The 21,624-nt window shown below is 37.4% G+C and overlaps 1 protein-coding gene across 2 annotated transcripts in view; it reads left to right on the top strand.

Annotated features, from left to right (window-relative positions):
* Positions 1-21,624, top strand: part of USP50 (ubiquitin specific peptidase 50) — a 46,119-nt gene that overhangs the window by 4,951 nt on the left and 19,544 nt on the right. For both annotated transcript variants that reach the window (XM_049104016.1, XM_025472814.3), the window contains exons 5-6: positions 1,044-1,186; positions 5,417-5,549. In XM_049104016.1, coding sequence (XP_048959973.1) covers positions 1,044-1,186; positions 5,417-5,549 — 276 coding nt within the window. The remainder of the gene's footprint in view (positions 1-1,043; positions 1,187-5,416; positions 5,550-21,624) is intronic.

The following is a 21,624-nucleotide window of genomic DNA, read 5'->3' as shown; positions in this document are numbered from 1 at the left end:
TGCTTCCTACATTGTCTATTATGAGGGGGGCTGCTCTATAACTTAAAACAAATTGGAAGCCCATGATGACTATATTTTGTAGAAAAGCAACGTATAGTCAAAAGTTACTGTGAATTCAGTTGTATTTCTAAATGTAATCATTAAAACAGCCTCACTGTAAAATTGAAATGACTGGTGGGATTTGTTCATTCTATTTAAGATGGCCTGGTACATACAGGGAATTTACCTCTTGAATTTTCCTCACCATAATACCAAAAATTAATCTGTAAATCCAGGTAGCAGTAGAAGGCAGGGGACAGCTAGAAGGCAGGGAGCAATACGTATCCTTGAAGAATAATACATATTTATATTTTTCTAACTAAATTGTGAAGACACATCTGCTGCTATAAGTTTTCCCATACCAGAATTGGAGAACAGAATCCTACTACTTATGTAGAAGTAGGCTTAATTCTCAGATGGAATTGCTGAAGATGATTGGAAACAAAATCCAAAGACACTAAATGAGGCACTGGCATGTGTACTGAAACACAGTCTGCTCTCATCTTTCTCTTCAGGTTAATGGTTTGCAGAGTGGGGGGCTGGCTACATTCAGGATGGCTTCTGGGGGCATGGGATCAAGTTCTGTTCTGCCGTCTTCATTTTGGGTCACCTCAAAACACGGGACACGGTCATTTTCAGTTTTTGGATCACTTTTCTGATGAGACAAATAACCTAAGACAGCTGCCTGACTTGGTTAGTCGAAACTGCACAGTCAGTATTATTCTGAAATAAACCAGAAATGTTAAAATGCTGATCCAGAGATTGGAAGTGAGATGGGCACTTGGATCCATTTCAGTAACTAAGTGAGAGAGACGCACCTCCTTTTGTCAGGTAGGTTTTAAACCTGTCCAGGCAACAGCTCGTGACACAGGGCCTCCTGGATGTGTTGACTTTGGGGAAAGCACTGAAGATCACATTTCCACAGCTGTTGCAAAGTGCTACTGTAAACAGGCTGGGCTGCAGTTGATCCAGAGTAGTCACCAAATGCTTTTTTACCTCCATAGGACTGTCTCCAGTGTTTTTTTCAACAAGACACACTGACCTGGAATAACCAAATTCACTGTTCTTTCTGTGAAACCAAGCAAGAAACAGCTGTAAGGGCCAGTATTTCCAAAGCACCAAAAATAATTATCTTTCATTTAAAAAGGTATGGATTTTGATGTTTTCTGAGATTTTTTTTTAATTTTTTATTTAATTATGATAGTCACAGAGAGAGAGAGAGAGAGGCAGAGACACATGCAGAGGGAGAAGCAGGCTCCATGCACCGGGAGCCCGACGTGGGATTCGATCCCGGGTCTCCAGGATCGCACCCTGGGCCAAAGGCAGGCGCCAAACCACTGCGCCACCCAGGGATCCCCTGAGATTTTTTTAATGGCTTTCTTGAGATATAATTCACAGATCGTGCAATTAACCCATTTAAAGTGTACAATTCAGGGGCGCCGGGGTGACTCAGTTGGGTAAGCGTCCGATTCTTGGTTTCCACTCAGGTCTTGATGTCAGGATTGTGAGACTGAGCTCTTGTTTCGGGCTCTGAGCTCACTGAGGAGTCTGCTTGAGAGTCTCTCTCCCTCTCCTTCTGCCCCTGCTGCTTGTGCACATGCTCTCTCTAAAGGAAAGACATAAAAGTACAGTGTACACTTCAATGGAATTCAGTATATTACATTAGTTTTTAAAAATTTGTGATAAAACACAGGTAACATAAAATCCATGCTTTTAACCTTTTTATTGAACTCTAACAGTGTTAGATTAGGTTCAGGTGTACAATATAGTGATTCAACAATTCTGCTTTCTGTGCCTATAAACTCGCCTGTTCTAGGTACTTCATGTACATGGAATCATACAATGTCCTTTTTGCTGACCTATTTCACTTAGAATATGTTTTCAAGGTTCATCCATGTTGTGGTATGTACTGGAAGTTCATTTCTTTCTATAGCTGAATAATATCCCATTGTGTCTGCATCATATTTTGCTTGTCTGTTGATAGACATTTGGCACTCACAATGAGGACTTTTTTTTTTTTTTTACAATGAGGACTTTTAAAAAAATAAATTCCCTGGCCTCACCTTTGGGAATTCTTATTCCACAGGTCTGAGGTTGATTCTAAACATCATGATTTTAATTTTTTAATTCCACCTCATTTTTATTATAAAAAGTTTCAAATCTACAGAAAAATTCTAAGAATATATAATGAATATGCCCTAGGATCTTCATTAATATTGGTAACATTGCCCCATTTCCTCTTTTCTTTCTTTTCTCCTTCCTTCCTTCCTTCCTTCCTTCCTTCCTTCCTTCCTTCCTTCCTTCCTTCCTTCCTTCCTTCCTTCCTTCCTCCTCCCTTCCTCCTCCCTCTTCTTTCCTTCATCCCTTCCGTTTTATTAGCTGAATTCTGAAATAAGAAGCAAACACCATGGCATTTCCTGCTTAAGTACTTCAGCGCATATCACCTGAGAACAAGGACATTCTTTGAAATAATCACAACACCATTATCATGCTCAAGAAATGTAACAGTGATTTCCCATCACCTAACATACAATCTATATCTAAATTTTTCATCTCCAAAATGCCTTTTGTAACTTCTAATCCAGCATCCAGTCCAGGGTCATATACTGCACGTGGCTGTCTCTTTATTTTTTCTAAAGATTTTATTTATTTGAGAGAAAGAGCACAAGCAGGGGCAGAGGGAGAGGGAGAAGCAGGTTCCCTACTCAGCAGGGAGCCCTATGTGGGGCTTGATCCCAGGACTCTGGGATCATGACCTGAGCTGAAGGCAGACACTTAACCAACAGAGTCAGCCAGGTGCTCCTGGCTGTTTCTTTAGTCTCTTAATCTAGGATAATCCTTCCACCTTTTTATATATTTAAACTTTTTTTTTCTCATTAAAAAAGTCCTTGGTGGGGATCCCTGGGTGGCTCAGCGGTTCAGCGCCTGCCTTTGGCCCGGGGCATGGTCCTGCAGTCCCAGGATCAAGTCCCGCATCGGGCTCCCGGCATGGAGCCTGCTTCTCCCTCTGCCTGTGTCTCTGCCTCTCTCTCTCTCTTTCATGAGTAAATAAAATCTTTTTAAAAAAGTCCTTGGGGAGTCCATTGTTTATATTATATGCCCCATTCTGTATTTATCTAATTGCTTCCCCATGGTGAGATTCAGGATAAACTTTTTTTTTAGTGGAAATGCAGACTAGGTGATGTTCTGTATTTGTCACACACATTATATCAGGAGGCACATCATAAAAGTTTGTCCCACTCTTGGTGATGTTAAGTTTGATGCCATAGTTAAGATAGTGACTAGAAGATCCCACCATTTATTTATTTATTTATTTATTTATTTATTTATTTATTTATTTTTAAATTTTTTTGTTTATTTATGATAGAGAGAGAGAGAGGCAGAGACACAGGCAGAGGGAGAAGCAGGCTCCATGCACCGGGAGCCCGATGTGGGATTCGATCCTGGGTCTCCAGGATCGCGCCCTGGGCCAAAGGCAGGCGCCAAACCGCTGCACCACCCAGGGATCCCCCCACCATTTATAAGTATAGTTTCCCCTCTGTAATTAACATGAATCTGGATTTTTAAAAAAAATATTTATTTATTCATGAGAGACAGAGAGGCAGAGACAGAGGCAGAGAGAGACGCAGGCTCCCTGTGAGGAACCTTATTCAGGACTCAATCCCAGGACCCCAGGATCATGACCTGAGCCAATGATGCTCAACCACTGAGCCACCCAGGTGCCCGAACTCATGGATATTTTAAAAATTAATGTGCCTAAAATCCATTACTATCATCATCCTTCTTTATGCTTAAATTGCTCAAAATTGGCCAGTGGGAACCCCTTTAAGCCTGCTTCTCTGAGCTCATTAGTTAGTTAATGCAGACTTATTAAAGTATAATTGTAAGTATAAAATGTATACTTTTTTTTAAGTGTGTAGTCCTATGAATTTTTGACAAATGCATGGTCATGTAGCCAGCAGAGCCAACATAGAACTCTGTCCATCACCCCAAAAAGTTTTCTCATGCTTTCTCATAATCCACCTCTTCTCCCACACTCAGTCCCTGGAAAGGTTTGATCTGATTTCCTGTCTTTATAGTTCTGCCTTTCCCAGAATATCCTATGTTATGTATGCCATGTGCAGTTTTTTTTTGTTTTGTTTTGTTTTTAGTTTGGCTTCTTTCACTTAGCATAGTGTTTCTGAAATTAATTCATGTTGTTAGTGAGTTAGTGGTTCTTTCCTTTTTATTGCTATGTAGTATTCCCTTTCATGAATATACCACTCTTATGGGTGTTTTTTTTTTTTTTTTTAATTAAGTAGGCTCCACACCCATTGTGAGGCTTGAACTCATGACCCTGGCATCAGAGGTTGCATGGATTACCAACTGAGCCAGCCAGGCACTCCTTATACCACAATTGTTTATCCATTCATGAGTTGATGAATATTTGGGTTGATTCCAATTTGTGGCGGATATGAATTCAGCTGCTATAAACATTAGAATATAGGTTTTTATGTGGGTATAAATCTTCATTTCTTCTGCTATGATATGTAGGCACAGGATTGTTGGGTCAGATAGTAGGTACTCCCTTAGTTTTTGCAAACAAGGTGTCTTGCTGAAAGCATGAGGATATCTCAGGTTCACACAGTAATTTCCCTGCCCCAGACCTAAATCAGCCATTCAGCCATTTTTCGAAAATGGACTTTTTTACTTAATTTATTTATTTAGAGGGGGACGAGAGGAGCAGAGGGAGAGATCGAGAATCTTACACAGGTTCCATGCCCAGCTCAGAGCCCAATGTAGGGCTTGATCTCCTGACCCTGAGATCACCATCTGAGCAGAAATCCAAGAGTTGGGTGCCTAACTGAGCCACCCAGGCACCATCATAATTTATTTTTTAAAAAGCTCCAGGGTGATTCTGATAGGAATTCAGATTTTGGAATTGTTGATCTAAACAAATAGAGAATGGGACAAGATTTTTGGAAAATTTTATCTTTTTAAAGATATATAAAAACCTGAGAGTTGGAAAATGAGACACTGCTGAGACGACACATGCTAAAGTCAAGATAAGGAAAAGCTGAGTCAATCAATGTGTTTTCTACTCCTTGATGCCAAACCTGGCTTTGTCCCCATCTTCTCCTCTCCCTGGATTGACTTTGTACTGTCTCACCTCCTGACTCACACCTCTGGCATAACCAGTCTCAGTTCAGCTGACACATGTGGATGTGGAGATTATAAATACACATAGATAAGAAAAAAATTTATGTACAGGTCTGTGCCAAATTATTTTTCCAAGAAATTATTTTTAACTATATTGGAATTTACCAAGGTATGTAGACTTCATTCATGAATGGTTTACAAACTTACTTTATGTTTCGTACATTTATTCTCTCTCCAGATTTGACATTCTGGGTACAATGAAAAGGAAACTGAGAACAGATATTCACTACCCACTCACCAACTTAGACCTTACTCCTTATATTTGTCCAGTTTTTCGGAAACACCCTAAATACAACCTCTGTGCAGTGGTGGTGAGTAAAATACTAAAACTATTTAAAATAGCACAAGTTTAAAGAAAACTGTAGCATTATATACTTTGAATGCCTAGTCTCATCTTTCCCTCACTTCTCCTATATTCTTCTTTTTAAAGCAAAATATATAGTCTGGAACTTTCCGTGTTGACTTCAAACAGTAGAATAATAGAAAAATAAAATGTCCTATCCACTGCCTCCTTACTCATTGGCTCTATCAGATCTGGGAGCATTTGCAAAGTGGGCCACAGAAACAGCAGAAATTAGTGTCAATAGCTTTGTGTTGTATGTTCATGAGCCACTCTATGGCCAAAGCCCTCAGATACTCTGTACAGGACAGTCCCAGCTTTATGTTGTATGTTCATGAGCCACTCTATGGCCAAAGCCCTTAGACACTCTGCACAGGACAATCCCAGAGTTGCTGCCTATGTGCATCCAGTCCCCAGGAAACTCTGCGGGTTCCCTTTGGCTTTAAGTCAATCATCATTACTGAGGATTCCCTAAAGGAAAGAAAGCATGGGATATAACTCAGACCAAATCATCCAGAATTTCCCACAATGTCAAAAAGCCCCAAGCACCAAGCCATTCTTCAGGTTTCCATTCTGGATCACATGTTAACAGTCTTTAGAACCTGAGGTCCAGGGGGATGCACAGAAGTATGCTTCACCAGGTTCTCTGATACATCAAAGTCTCATTTGCCTATTCAGCATGTTGAATTAATATGTTGCTCAATGTTAGTCCTACTCTTTAACCTCTTTCACATCTCAGAACCATACCTTCAAAGTTTAAAAAAATGATTGTTCTTTATTTTTTCTTTTTACTTCAAGACTGACATTTCCTTCTTTGTCATTTATCCTGCCCTCACAGGAGCTTTTCCTTCTGTCACTTCCCTACTGGAGATCTAAAGTGACATCTTCTTTATCTTCTTTATCATATCAAATATAGACTCTACTGTGAATTCCAAAATGACACAGGAACTGCCTCTGCTGTATTTCACTGTTCACATTTCTTGTGATAAGTGTTTTTTCTTTAAGAAAAGCCAAAAGATAGCTGAATTTAAAAAAGAGAGAGAGACAGAGCACATATAATTACTACATTATGAGAAGATTCACATTTGTGTAAAGAGTCATCCCAAGCTTCCTATAAATTTATAATCCTTTTAGTGTTTAAATTATTATTAGTTAATTGAGGTGACGAAAGTTGGTTTTGAAAGAGAAATATATTTAGAATTTAGAATCAACTGCCAGTTGATAATCAGAAATAAGAACTAAGCATCTTTGAAGCCATGATGTATATATAGCCATATGGAAAGGCCTAGATCTCTACTCCTCAAGCTGTAGTCCACAGGAGCCCCACAGCACCGGCACCCTCTCTTAGAAATAAAGAATTTCAGATTCCACCCAGGGTTTTGACTCAGAACATGCACTTTAGCAAGATTTCCATGTGATCCGAATGCATACTGAAGTTTGAGAAGATTGCTAGACCCCAAACTGGTATTTTTCCAGCCTTTGCATGAGCCCCTGAAAAGCTTACTGCTTTACAAGGCAGGCTCTTTAACCCACCAGATTTGTTTGATTTGCTATACAAATGTATAGTGTTTGTTACGTACCGGCTACCATTCTAAGCGCTTTGCAAATAATCGATCATATAATCTTTATATAGCCCTGTGAGGTAAGCACTAGTATTACCCCCATTTTACAGAATGGAGAACAACACACAGGGGTTAAATAATCTGATTCAATCATATCGCCTACAGAGGGCAGAGCCATGGTCTGAGGTTAGGCAGGCTGGCCCTCAGAGTCTCACTCTCACTACTACATTATGCTGCCTCTGATAATGTAAATCTGCTTTTCTCCTTATAATTTCTTCTGTTTATCCTCATTCTGTCCTTTGTAGTAATAACAGTAATGGTATTATATAGTAATAACTTATATAATAATATACAGTTATAACAATGTACAGTATAATATACAGTAATAACAGTACATATATGGCTTTACAGTTAAATGCTCTTCTCTGGCAGTTTGTTTTGTTTTTTTTTTTTTTTAATTTTTATTTATTTATGATAGTCACAGAGAGAGAGAGAGAGAGGCAGAGACACAGGCAGAGGGAGAAGCAGGCTCCATGCACCGGGAGCCCGATGTGGGATTCGATCCCGGGTCTCCAGGATTGCGCCCTGGGCCAAAGGCAGGCGCCAAACCGCTGCGCCACCCAGGGATCCCTCTCTGGCAGTTTGTATTACTATACTAATAACTTGTTTCTTGAAGGTCTGTTAGAATTAAACAGAAAGACCTTCTGCTACTGGAATGTTTGTCCTTAATAGGTGGATTTTCAAATACTAGCTCAATTTGCTTTAGCTATTATAGATCTATTCAGGATATCTGTATCTTCATTTTTTTCAAAAATAAACCTTTATTGGAGTAAAACATACATATATAGAAAAATCCATATCATAACTGTAAAATTCAGTGAATTTTCAAAAAGTGAACCTGCCCATGTAACCAGAAGTAGGCTATCACTAACACCCTAACTGGCCTTGTACCCAATTCTAGTCTGGGAAACCACTAACTGCTGACAGGATAGATTTTGCCAGCTTTTGTGCTTTATAGAAATAGGATCACACAGTGTGTACTCTTTTGTGTCTAGCTCTTATCACTCAGAATTATGCAACATTCATTCATATTGTTCCATGCATTGTAGTTTGTTCGTTCTACTTGCTGTAGAGTATTCCATTCTGTGAAAATACTACAAATTCCTCTGTCCAAAGATCATGATGACATTCACCTATATTATCTTACAAAATCACAGTATTACCTTAACACAGTTTTTAAGGTTATATTTAAAATTGTCCATTTTTCACTATTGGTGGGAATGCAAATCAGTGCAGCCATCAGCCTTTGTGGAAAACAGTACGAAGATTCCTCAAAAAATTGAAAATAGAACTACCCTACAATCTAACAATTGTGCTACTAGGTATTTACCCAAAGGATACAAAAATACTAATTTGAAGGGATACATGCACCCCATTGTTTATAGCAGCATTATCAACGATAGCCAAATTGTGGAAGCAGCCCAGGTATCCATCGACTGATGAGGGGATAAAGAAGATGTGGTGTATATATATTACACAATGAAATATTCTCAGCCATCAAAAAGAATGAAATCTTACCATGTGCAATGATGTGGATGGAGCTAGAGAGCATCATGCTAAGCAAACTAAGCTAGTCACAGAAAGACAAATACCATTTGTGGAATTTAAGAAACAAAGCAAATGATTATGGGGGGGGCAGGGAAGAGAGAGAGGCAAATCAAGAAACAGACTCTGAACTATAGAGAACAAACTGAGGGTTCCTGGAAGGGTGGGGGTGGGAGGATGGGTGAAATAGGTGATAGAGATTAAAGAGGACACTTGTGATGACCACTGGGTGTCATATGTAGGTGTTGAGTCATTAAATTGTACTTGAAACTAATAGTACGCATGTGTTAACTAACTGGAATTTAAATTTTAAAAGTGCAGTTTCTGTATTTTCAAATTTATGGGGTCCAATGAATACACACATATACACACATACATGGAGTGTGTGTGTGCACTGGTCATTTAGAGGTGCATTTTTAAAATTCTAAACATATTTTTATTAAGTTTTAAAATTTTAAATCCAGTAAACATACAGTGTTATATTACTTTCAGGTGTACAATATAGTGATTGAACAGTTCTATACATTACTCAGTGCTAATCATGACAAGTGCACTCCTTAATCTCCATCACCTATTTCACCCCTCTGCCCTTCCCCTCTAGTAATCAGACTGAGTTTATTCTCTGTTTTTAGGAGTCAGGGTTTTTTTGTTTGTTTGTTTGCTTTCTTCTTTTTTCTTCATTTATTTGTTTTGTTTCTTAAATTCCACATATGAGTGAAATCATATGGTATTTTCTTTTTTTAAAAGGTTTTATTTATTTATTAATGAGAGACACAGAGAAAGAGGCAGAGACATAGGCAGAGGGAGAAGCAGGCTCCCTGCGGACAGCCTGATGAAGGGACTTGATCCCAGGACCCCACAATCACGACCTGAGCCCAGGGCAGATGCTCAACCACTGAACCACCCAGGCATCCCCATATGGCATTTTCTTTCTCTGACTTCGTTCACTTAGAATTAAACTCTCTAGATCCATCCATGTTGTTGCAAATGGCAAGATTTCACTCTTTTTTATAGCTGAGTAATATGGCTTAGTGTGTATGTGTGTGTGCATATATATATATATACACATAAGTTACATACTACACCATTTTTATGTATTGATCTATGTATGGATATACACTTTAGTTGCTTTCATATCTTAGCTATTGTAAATAATACTGCAGTAACCATAGGGATGCATGTATCTTTTCAAATTAGTATTTTCATTTTCTTTGGGTAAATATCCAGTTGTAGAATTTCTGGATCATATGGTAGTTCTATTTTTAGTTTTGAAGAATCTCCAAACTGTTTTCCACAGTGGCTGCACCAGTTTGCATTCCCATCAGCAGTACATAATGGTTCCCTTTTCTTACATCCTTGTCAACACTTGTTATTTCTAGTGGTTTGATTTTGGCCATTCTGACAGGTGTGAGGTGATACTTCATTATGGTTTTGATTTGCATTTCCCTGATGATGAGTGATGCTGAGCATCTTTTCATGTGTCTGTTGGCCATCTGTATGTCTTCTTTGGATAAATGTATATTCACATCTTATGCCCATTTTTAAATTGGACTGCTGGGGGGTTTTTTGGTATTGAGTTGTATACGTTCTTGATATACTTTATATATTAAGTATATATAACCCCTATCAGGTAGATCATTTGCAAATATCTTCACCTATTCAATAGTTTATCTTTTTGTTTTGTTGATAATTTCCTTCACTACACCATAGGAGACAAGAATATATAATGAGAAAAACAAAGTCTCTTCAACAAAACGCAGACGCTCAACCACTGAGCCATCCAGGAGCCCCCTAAAAATTTTTTTTAATTAAAATTTGCAGGGTGCATAAATGACCCGGTTGAGTATCTGACTCTTGATTTTGGCTCAGGTCATGATCTCAGGGACGTTGAGCTCTGTGTTGGGCTCTGTGCTCATTGGAGAGTCTGCTTGAGGATTCTCTTTCTGTCTCTCCCTCTGCGCCTCCTCCACTTATTCTCTCTCAAATAAGTAAATAAATCTTTAAAAAGATAAATAAAATAAAAAATTGCAAACATTCACAAAATCTGAAATAATGGTACAAAGAACATAGGTATATACTTCATCTAGATCCAACAATGAATATTTTGCCATGTACATTTTAATATATATTGCTGTCTCTCTCTATATATATAAACATATATATATATATAAACTTTTATAGGTTATGCTAAATTTGTATGTTAATTGCATGTATCACAACAGTTTATCCATAAATAAATCATTCATCTCTTAATCACCTTCTCCTACATACACATAATACTAGTATTATATATAAAAAAATTAAAAATTCCATCACTTACATTCATATGCCCATGTTCAAATGTTCCCAGTTGCTCCAGTGTTTTCATATAGCCTTTTTTTTTTTGGAAGACCAAAATCCATTCAAAATTTGCAAACTGCATTTGGTGCTGATGTCTTGTAGTAACTTCTAACAAACTAAGTTTTAATTTTAGTTGAAACATTATTATCTATCTTTTCTAGTTCTTTTCTGTGAACTTCCTCACTTAAAAAATCCTTTTCAATTCCACTGTCACAAAGATATTTTCCTATGTTTTCTAAAAGCTTTGATTTTTTTTTGTCTTGTACTTTTTACAATTTGTGGTGCTTGGTAGAGATGCAGTTTCATTTTTTTCCATATGAATAACTGAATGTCCTAGCATCCTCTTTTCTTCAGTAATTTACAATGCTACCTTTCCTAAACCATGTGTTTAGTGGTCATTCGGTTTACCCTTAAGCTAATGCTACACTGTCTTAATTAGCATAGCTCTAAAATAAATCTTGGGGGATGCCTGGGTGGCTCAATGGTTGAGCACCTGCCTTTGGCGCAGGGTGTGATCCTGGAGTCCTGGGATCAAGTCCCACATCGGGCTCCCTGCATGGAGCCTGCTTCTCTCTCTGCATATGTCTCTGCCTCTTTCACAAATAAAATCATTAAAAATAATAAATAAATAAAATAAATCTTGGTATCTGGTAGAGCAAGAACCTTCACTACCTAAACCACCTCCCCTAAACCATTACCATCACAAATTTTATTTTGGCTATCCATGGCCCTTGTCAGTTTCCTTTAAAAAGAACAGTCTATGATATGTTCAGTGCATTGGCTATTGGGAGAGAATTTAATCTTCCAATCCATGAAGACTATTACATCTTTCCATTTATCTAGTATCATTCAGTAAGGGTTTATAATTCTCTCCATAGATTTCTTTTTTCTTAAGATTATTAAGAAATAATAATAATAATTATATATAAAATAATAATAATAATCTTTTTTCTTAAGATTATTTATTCGTAAGAGACACACAGAGAGGCAGAGACATAGGCAGAGGGAGAAGCAGACTTCCTGTGGGGAGCCTGATGTGGGACTTGATCTCAGGACTGTGGGATCACCGCCTGAGCCAAAGGCAGATGCTCAACCACTGAGCCACCCAGGGTTCCTCTCCATGGATTTCTTACACCTATTTCCTTATATTTATTCCTAAATAGTTAGTTTTTGTTACTTTTGTTCCTAAGTGATAAATTGATAAATGATACTGTGTTAAAACTTTTTAAAAACTGCTAATGGGGTGGCCCGGGTGGCTCAGCGGTTTAGCGCCGCCTTTAGCCCAGGGCCTGATCCTGGAGACCCGGGATCAAGTCCCACGTCAGGCTCCCTGCATGGAGCCTGCTTCTCCCTCTGTGTCTCTGCCTCTCTCTCTCTCTCTCTGTGTCTCATTAATAAATAAATAAATCTTTAAAAAGTTTACAGCTGGTGTGTAGAAATGATTTTTTCATTTTACCATATCCAGTCATCTCGTTGAATTCTCATTATTTCTAATAATCTGTCTACATCTCCTTTGCAAATGTCAGTTTTGTTTAATTTCCAATTATTATATATTTTTTGTTGTTTTAAGTTTTCATTTAAATTCTAGGGTCACCTGGGTGGCTCAGTGGGTCAAGTCCCACATTAGGTTCCCTGCAGGGAGTCTGCTTCTCTCTCTGCCTATGTATCTGCCTCTTTCTCTGTGTCATTCATGTATATATAATATATATATATATATATATATATTCTAGTTAGTTACAATATAGTGTAGTAGTTTCAGGAGTAGAATTTAATTGATTCATCACTTACATGTAACACCCAGTACTTATCCCAACAAGTGCCCTCCTTAATCCCCATTACCGGTTTAGCCCATCCCCTTCTCTCCTCCCCTACAGTGACCTTCAGTTTGTTCTCTATAATAAGAGTCTGTTTTTTGGTTTGTCTCTGTTAATTTATTTTCTTGTCTTACTTCTCTAGCTATGACCTCCTGTATGTGTTGAATATATCATGCCATTCTCATCTGGCCTGTAAAAATTTCTGCTGGAAACAGCTGTTAGTCTTATTGGGGTCCCTTTCTACACAGCAAGTTGTTTTTTCTCATGTTGCTTTTAAGATTCTCCCCTTGTCTTTCACTTTTGACATTTAATTTAATTTTTAAATTTTTATTGGGAAGGGGGGATGGGCAAAGGGAGAGGGAAAGAGAGAATACTAAGCAGGCGTACAGCCCAACAAAGGGCTAGATCTCACAATCCTGAGACCATGACCTGAGCTGAAATCAAGTGTCAGACTTTTAACCAACTGAGCAAGACACCCAGGTGCCCCCACTTTTGACATTTTAATGGTAACATGTCTTGGTGTGGGTCTCTTTGGAACTCTCTGGACCTAGTTTGTCTGTTTCCTTCCCCAAGTTAGAAAAATTTCAGTCATTATTTCTTTAACTTTTTTTCCCCCTTTATCTCTCACCTCCTTTTGGGACCCCTATACTGCAAATGTTAGTCTGTTTGATGTTAATCTATATGTCCCTAAGCTATCTTCATTTTTAAAATTTTTATCTATTTATTTTTGTTGTTGTTGCTCTGATTAGGTGAATACCACTGCCCTGTCCTTAAGTTAAAGGATGCTATTTTCTGCTTCATCTAGGCTGCTGTTGAACCTCTCTAGTGTATTTTTCAGTTCAGTCATGGTGTTCTTCAACTCTATGACTTCTATTTGCTACTTTTTTATATTTCCTCTTTGTTGAAGTTCTCACTGTGCTCATTCATTCATTTCCTGAGTTTGGTGAGCATTTTTATGACCAATACTTTAAACTCTTCATAAGGTAAATTACTTAACCTCTATTTCATTAAGATCTTTTTTTTTTCTGTTTTAAACAATTTTATTTTTTCATTAAGGCCTTTTCTAAGGTTATCTCATTCTTTTAACACATATTTCTCTATTTATTTTTCTGAACTCCTTGTGTTGGTTTCTGTAAATTAGATAAAACAGCCACCTCTTGCAGCCTTGAAGGAATGGCTTTGAATAGGAAATGATCCTTATGTTCAACCATGCCCACAAGCTTTTGATTTTCTTTCAACCTTTTGTGATTGTCCAAACAGCCTATTTTATTTTTATGGTTCCCATTAGTTGAGGGTGTTTTTCATTTCCAAAAGGGAAGGATCTTGGTCAGTAGCTAGATTCAGGCATACTGGAAGCCAGATCCTCAGACAGCAGCTTTTAAAGTATGCAAATATATGCATACAGTTCTGTGGGACCACATGGATAAAGGCTTGCTGGTCACCAAAGCCAAGGCAATCTAGAGGTGTTGTCCCTGGGCAGCAGCTGGAAAAAATAGGGCTCCAGATGAATGTAAAAGCTCCCTTCTGGGAGATACCAGTAAGTCATAGCAAAGCAGAGGAAGAACACAAAGATGGCGTCCACTGGCCTAGAGCCTCCACAGCACCCCTGTTGGCCTCCGGTTGTGTGCCAAACCTAAAGTGTTCTCCCCAGGCTTCATGAAGCCCCAGGACAAGCAAATAGGCCTCCTTCATAGAAAGACTGGGGGGTGTTTCATTCCACTGTCTGTCCAGCACCCTGGGGATGATAACCTGCTAAGAACTGTCTCTGATTGTTATAATCCCATAGGACCTCGGAACACAAGCCCCCCTGGTCACCAGAGCTAGGCAATTATGGGGAATCCCCTGGATGGCATTCATAAAAAAAAAACAGGGCACCAGACATGTAAAGCTCTACTCTGGGAGACGTTAGCACTCTGGAGCATGGCACAGGGGGAATGTGAAGATGGCTCCCACTGGCCTACGGGGCTCTCCATGTGTGCTAATTAGATGCCTGCCCTTCAGGCCAGTGCTTTAAAATGAGCAAATGAGGGACACCTGGGTGGCTCCTTGGTTGAGCATCTGCCTTCCGCTCAGGGCATGATCCTGGGTCTGGGGATCTGAGTCCTGCATCGGGCTCCTTGTGAGAAGCCTGCTTCTCCCTCTCTCTGTGTCTCTGCCTCTCTCTCTGTGTCTCTCATGAATAAATAAAATCTTAAAAAAAAAAAAAAGCAAATGAGCTTCATTCACATAAAGCCCAGGCACCTCTCAGTTGGCTGCCTCTGTGTTGCACTCTGGGACAAGTGAGTTTGAGCTCTTTAAGAACCGTTATAGCTTGTTATAGCCTTGTAGGTCTCATGGATGCAAGCAAGCCCTGTTGGTTTTTGGTGTGTCCCTGGGAGGAGGTGAGCCCAGGACTCTAAGTACCCTTTTTTTCTTGATTTTTAAAGGGAATAATCAAGGATAATGCTTGCTATGTTTTAGTGCTATACTTTATCAGGTTACGGATACTTCCTTCTATTCTGGTTTTGTTAACACTTTTTGTGTGTGTTTGTAAAAGTGAGAATTTTGTTAAATTTTAATCTCTACAATAATTGAGAAATGGCCCTCCTGAATGCTTTTTAATCTGTTAATCTGTTGAATTACGTTTATAGATTTTCTAACTTACTACCTTATTACTAACCTTGCGTTGCTGGTTTAAATACTGTTTGGTCATTATTATCTGAGATATATTTTGCTTGATTTGGTTTACCACAATTTAAGATTATGCAATAATCTCTTGGATGAGAGTTACCCCTGGTTTTCTTTCTTACACCCTTTGTCTAGTATAGGTATCATGGTTAAATTGACCTCATGAGTTAGAGGAACTTTTCTTCCTCTTGTACAGAAGTTTGTGTAAGGCTACGATAAGTTTCTTGAAGGATTGATAGAACTCACCTGTAACCTGGGCATGCATTCGCCTTTAAGGGAAGATTGTTAGCTCCTTGTATAATTTATTTAATACTGTAGGTCTTTTCAGGCTTTGTATATTCTTTTTCCATTGGTCTGATAAGTTATAATTTTCTGAATATTTATCTATTTCATCACAGTGTTCAGTTTTCTGGCATAACTTTTTTAGGGTATTAAAATGTTTTAAAACTTCTGCAGGATCTGTAGATACCTGTACCATTTTTAATTTCTAATTTTATGTACTTATCATTGCCTTTATTTTTTTTCTTAATCAATCTTGTTGAAGTCTGTATTGTTGAAGTCTTTTCAAAGGACTAACTTGATTTTTGATCCTCCTTATTATATCTTTTTTTTCTGGTTCATAAATCTTCTAATTTTATTATCTCTTTCCACTCTTCTTGGGTTTATTATCTTTCTTACTGTTTTAAATTGGGAGCTTAGTTCATTAACATTTAGCCTGTTCTTTCATATATAATATAAGCATTTAAAACTACAAATGTTTCTCTGGATAGTACTTTCACTGCCTACCACCTGTTAAATTATAGAACCCTTCGAACACATACAAAATAAAACATTATAAGGAACCTAATGCATCCATTACCCAACTTTATAGATGAGCTATCGACTCATGCATAATACCTGACCCCCCCGGGATCCCTGGGTGGCGCAGCGGTTTGGTGCCTGTCTTTGGCCCAGGGCGCGATCCTGGAGACCCGGGATCGAATCCCACGTCGGGCTCCCAGTGCATGGAGCCTGCTTCTCCGTCTGCCTGTGTCTCTGCCTCTCTCTCTCTGTGTGACTATCATAAATAAATAAAAATTAAAAAAAAAAACCTGACCCCCCCCAAAAAAAATACCTGACCCACTCTGCTCCCTGAACTATATTATTTTTCTATTATATATATTTTTGCATTTACTGCTAGTTTTATTGTATTATGTTAAAAGATTATGATCTGTATGAAATGAATTCTTTTACACGTGTTGAGACTTATGTATTTCTATTTATTAGGATCCAGCTTCCTTATGTCATGGAAGTTAACCTTGTGTTATTCAAAGCTATCTTTACTGTTTTTCTGTTTAACTAGTTGATAGTTGAAAGAAGTATGTTTGAAATCTTTTTGTTTTTCATTTTAAAGAGAACAATCAAGAATGAAGCTTGTAACTTTTTAGTAGCTACTCTTTATCAGGGTATGAATTGTTCCTTCTATTTCTGGTTTTGCTAATATTTTGTGCATATTTGTAAAGGTACTGAATTTTATTAAACTTTTTTTCCACAATAATTGAGATATTATGGCTTTCTTGAATCCTTTATAATCTGTTAATATAGTCTGTTACATTTATAGACTTTCTAATTTTACTACATTTGTGTTACTGGGATAAATACTATTTAGTCATTATTATCTTAGATATAAATATCTAATAAAACATAATAAACATATGTAATAGTATGTGATAAACATATACCATTATTATGTTAGATTTGTCAAAATTTTCCTAGAGTTCATTTCTTTTTAAAACAAATCAATTTTATTAGGTGCATAGCAGTTTAAAATCATCTTCTGGTGTCTTAAATCTTTTCTCGTTAAGTGACTCAATTATAATGCTTTTGTTTTTAAGTCCATTTTAACTGGTATTTATATGGCTACCCCAGCTTCCTTTGGTCACTGTACTTCATATCTCTTTAAATTCAACCCTTTTGAATTCTGAATGTAGTATAGCATACAGAACTGGATTTAAAAAACCCCAATCTGGGATCCCTGGGTGGCGCAGCGGTTTGGCGCCTGCCTTTGGCCCAGGGCGCGATCCTGGAGACCCCGGATCGAATCCCACGTCGGGCTCCCGGTGCATGGAGCCTGCTTCTCCCTCTGCCTGTGTCTCTGCCTCTCTCTCTCTCTCTCTCTGTGACTATCATAAATAAATAAAAATTAAAAAAAAAAAACTTAAAAAAAAAAAAACCCCAATCTTTCCAGTAAGTTTAGTTCATACCATATATTTCAACTAGTAAAAAACTTTGATTTGTTTCTGTTGTCATCCTGTATGTTATATGTTAATCTGATTTCTTCAGTCATTTTCCTCTTTTTTCTTGTATATTACTAAATTGATAATTTTCTTTGGTTTATTTTCCCTCTACAACTTTGGAGTTCATATATTTTCTTTGGATTCTTTTGCAATTAACCTTAAAAGTTCAGTTTTCATGTTTGACTTCATGCCCAAAGTTAAGATTCCTACACTCTCAAACAAATGCAAGGATCTTGAAACACTATAATTCTGATGGCCCTATTACTATTATTATTTTCTGACATGTTTTAACTTTTAATATGTACCTCCAAAGTAGACATTATTTATCATGGTTTTATACAGTTCATGTTCACTTAGATTTACCAGGCTCTACCAATTTTTTGCTAACCATTCTCTCTCATGTATATATCACTTCTTCCATCTGTATTCAGGTTCATTTATTCATGTGGGATATATTTTAGTAGACTTTTCATAAAGGGTTTGTTACCCCAAAGTCCCCCACTCTTTGGCCTAGAAAAAGTCTTTAGTTCAATTCTTGAATAATTTTTTTAAGATTTATTTATTTATTAGACAGTATGAGTATGGGGAAGAGAGGTATGGGGAAGGGGGAGGTGGGTGGGGAGAGGGAGAATCTTAAGCAGACTCTATGCTGAGTGCAGAGCCCAATGCAGGGCCCAGTCTCATAACCCTGAGATCACGACTTGAGCTGAAACCAAGAGTCAGATGCTTAACTGACTGTACCACCCAGGTGCTCTCAATTCTTGAAAAATTTAGCTAGAAACCAAATGCAAGAGCAACAGTTTTCTTTGATCATTTGGAAGCATTTTATTATTTCTGATTCCTGTGGCTGCCATGGAGAAGTCTATCATCAGGTTGTCATTTTTTTGGATACCTTTTTTTTTTTTTTTTTTGAAGTTGAACGATAGTTGACATTCTGACTGGTGTAAGGTGATATCTGACTGTGGTTTTGATTTGCATTTTCCTGATGATTAGTAATGTTGAGCATCTTTGCGTGTGTCTCTTGGCCACTTGTATGTCTTTAGATAAAGGTCTATTCATGTCATCTGCCCATTTTAAAATCAGATTGTTCTTTTGGTGTTGAGTTGCATAAGTTTTTTGTATATTTTTTATATTAACCCCTTATTAGATACATGATTTGCAAATGTTTTATCCCATTCTGTAGGTTGATTTTTGTTTTGTTGATGGTTTCCTTTGCTGTGCAAAAGCTTTTTGGTATAGTCAAAATAGTTTATTTTGCTTTTGTTTCCCTTGCCTTAGGAGACCTATTCATAAATATGTAGCTAAGGTCAAGAGATTACTGCCTGTTTTCTTATAGGAGTTTTAAATCTGTTTTGAGTTTATTTTTGTGTATGGTGAAAGAAAGTGGTCTTTTCATTCTTTTCCAATGCAGCTGTCCCATTTTCCTCGCACCATTTATTGCAGACTTTTCTTTCTCTGTTGTATATTGTTGCCTCCTTTGTCCTTATGTTGTGCCTTTTATTATTCTTAGTCCATAACCGGAATCCTGTATCTCCCACTCATCCACATCCATTTTCCCCATCTCCTCCTTCCCCCACTCTGGCAAACATCAGATTGTTCTCTGTGTTTATGTATGATTCTGCTTTTGTTTGTTGGTTCACTTTTTAAAGATTCTACATATGAGTAAAATCCTATGGATTTCTTACTCATTCTGACTTATTTCACTTCACATAATACCCTCCAGTTTTATCCATGCTGACACGAATGGCATGACCTCATCCTTTTTAATGGCTGCATATCATTCCATTCTGTATATATGCCACTTCTTCTTTATCCGTCCATCTATGGAAGGACACTTAGGTGGCTTCTGTATCTTGGCTATAGTAAATAATACTGCAATAAACATAAGGGTGCAGGGGCACCTGGGTGACTCAGTCGGTTAAGCAACTGACTCTTAATTTTGGCTCAGGTCATGATTTCATAGTTGTGAGATTGAGCCCCATGTTGGACTCCTTGCTGGGCATGGAGCCTGCTTGGGATTCTCTCTCTCCCTCCTCTCTCCTCCCCTCTCACTCCCCTCAACCAAGAAACGGGGTGCATGTATTTGTTTGAATTGGTGTTTTCATTTTCTTTGGGTAAACACCCAGCAGTGTTTTACTGGATCATATGGTAGTTCCATTTTTAATTTTTTGGAGAACCTCCATACTGTTTTTACAATGGCTTTACCAGCCTACATTCCCACCAACAACACACAAGAGTTCTTTTACTCCACATCCTTACCAATACTTGTTTCTTGTGTTTTGATTTTGGCCACTCTGACATGTGTGAAGTGATACCTCATTGTGGTTTTGATTTGCATTTCCCTGATGATAAGCAATGTTGGGCATCTTTTCCTATGTGTTAGCCATCTCTCTGCCTTCTTGTATAAATGTCTATTCAGGTCATCTGGCCATTTTTAAATCATTGTATTTTTGGTGTTGAGTTGCATTAAGTTCTTTATATATTTTGGATATTAACCCTCTATCAGATTTGCAAATTGCAAATATCTTCTCCCATTCAATTGGTTACCATGTCGTTTTGATTTCAAAGCCTTTTTATTTTTATGTAGTCCCAATAGTTTACTTTTACTTTCATTTCCCTTGCCCAAGGAGGTATAGAAAAGTGTTTCTATGGACAATGTCACCTAAATTACTGCCTGTGTTCCCTTTAATGACTTTTATGGTTTCAGGTCTCACATGGTGGTCTTTAGTCTATTTTTAGTTTATTTTGTGTATGGTATTTAAAAGTGGTTGAGTTTCATTCTTTTACATGTAGCTGTCAAGGTTTTCCAGCACCATTTATTGAAAAGACTGTCTTTTATCCCATTGCACATTCTTGCCTCCTTTGTCCTATGTTAATTGACCATATAGGCATGAGTTTATTTCTGGACCTTCTATTTTGTTGACCTGTGTGTTTGTGTGCCACTACCATACTGTCTGGATTACTATGGCTCTGAAGTGTATTTTGAAGTGTGGGATTATGAAACCTGAGTTTTGTTTTTCTTAAGATTGCTTTGGCTATTTGGGGTCTTTTGTGGTCCCGTGCAAATTTTGGTAGTATTTGTCCTAGTTTTGTGAAAAATACTGTTGGTATTTTGATAGGGATTGCAATGAATCTATAGATTGCTTTGGGTCCTTTAGAAATTTTAATAATATTCTGCAAGTTCATGAGCCTGGAATATTTTCCCTTCTGTTTGTATCCTTTTCATATGTTTCATCAATATTTTATGGTTTTCAGAGTACAAGTCTTTAACATCATTGGATTAAATTTATTCCTAGGTGTTTTATTCTTTTTGGTACAGTTGTAAATGAGATTCTTAATTTCTGTTTCTCCTGCCTTATTATTACTGTGTAGAAATACAACCAATTTATATTTTAACATATTTTTTATTTTTAAAAATATTTTTATCATTTTTAATTTTTTTCATCATGATAAGTATACTCTTTAATCTCCATTCCCTTTTCTCCCCATTCACTTACCCACCTCTTCTGTGGTAACTATCACTTTGTTATCCATAGTTAGAATCTGTTTCCTTCTCTATTTTCCTTTGTTTTGTTTTTTCAATTCCACATGGAAGTGAGAACATATGATATTTGCTTTCTCTGACTTATTTTGCTTAGCATTATACTCTCTAGCTCCATCCATGTCATTGTAAACAACAAGATTTCATTCTGTTATATGGCTGAATAATACTCCATTATATATATATATATATTTCCTCATTTTATTTATATATATATATATATATATATATTTCCTCATTA

Source organism: Canis lupus, chromosome 30 (assembly GCF_003254725.2).
Source record: "Canis lupus dingo isolate Sandy chromosome 30, ASM325472v2, whole genome shotgun sequence".
Taxonomy (NCBI): domain Eukaryota; kingdom Metazoa; phylum Chordata; class Mammalia; order Carnivora; family Canidae; genus Canis; species Canis lupus.
Note: the sequence above shows the minus strand (reverse complement) of the source record. Positions and strands in the feature narration are given on the sequence as shown.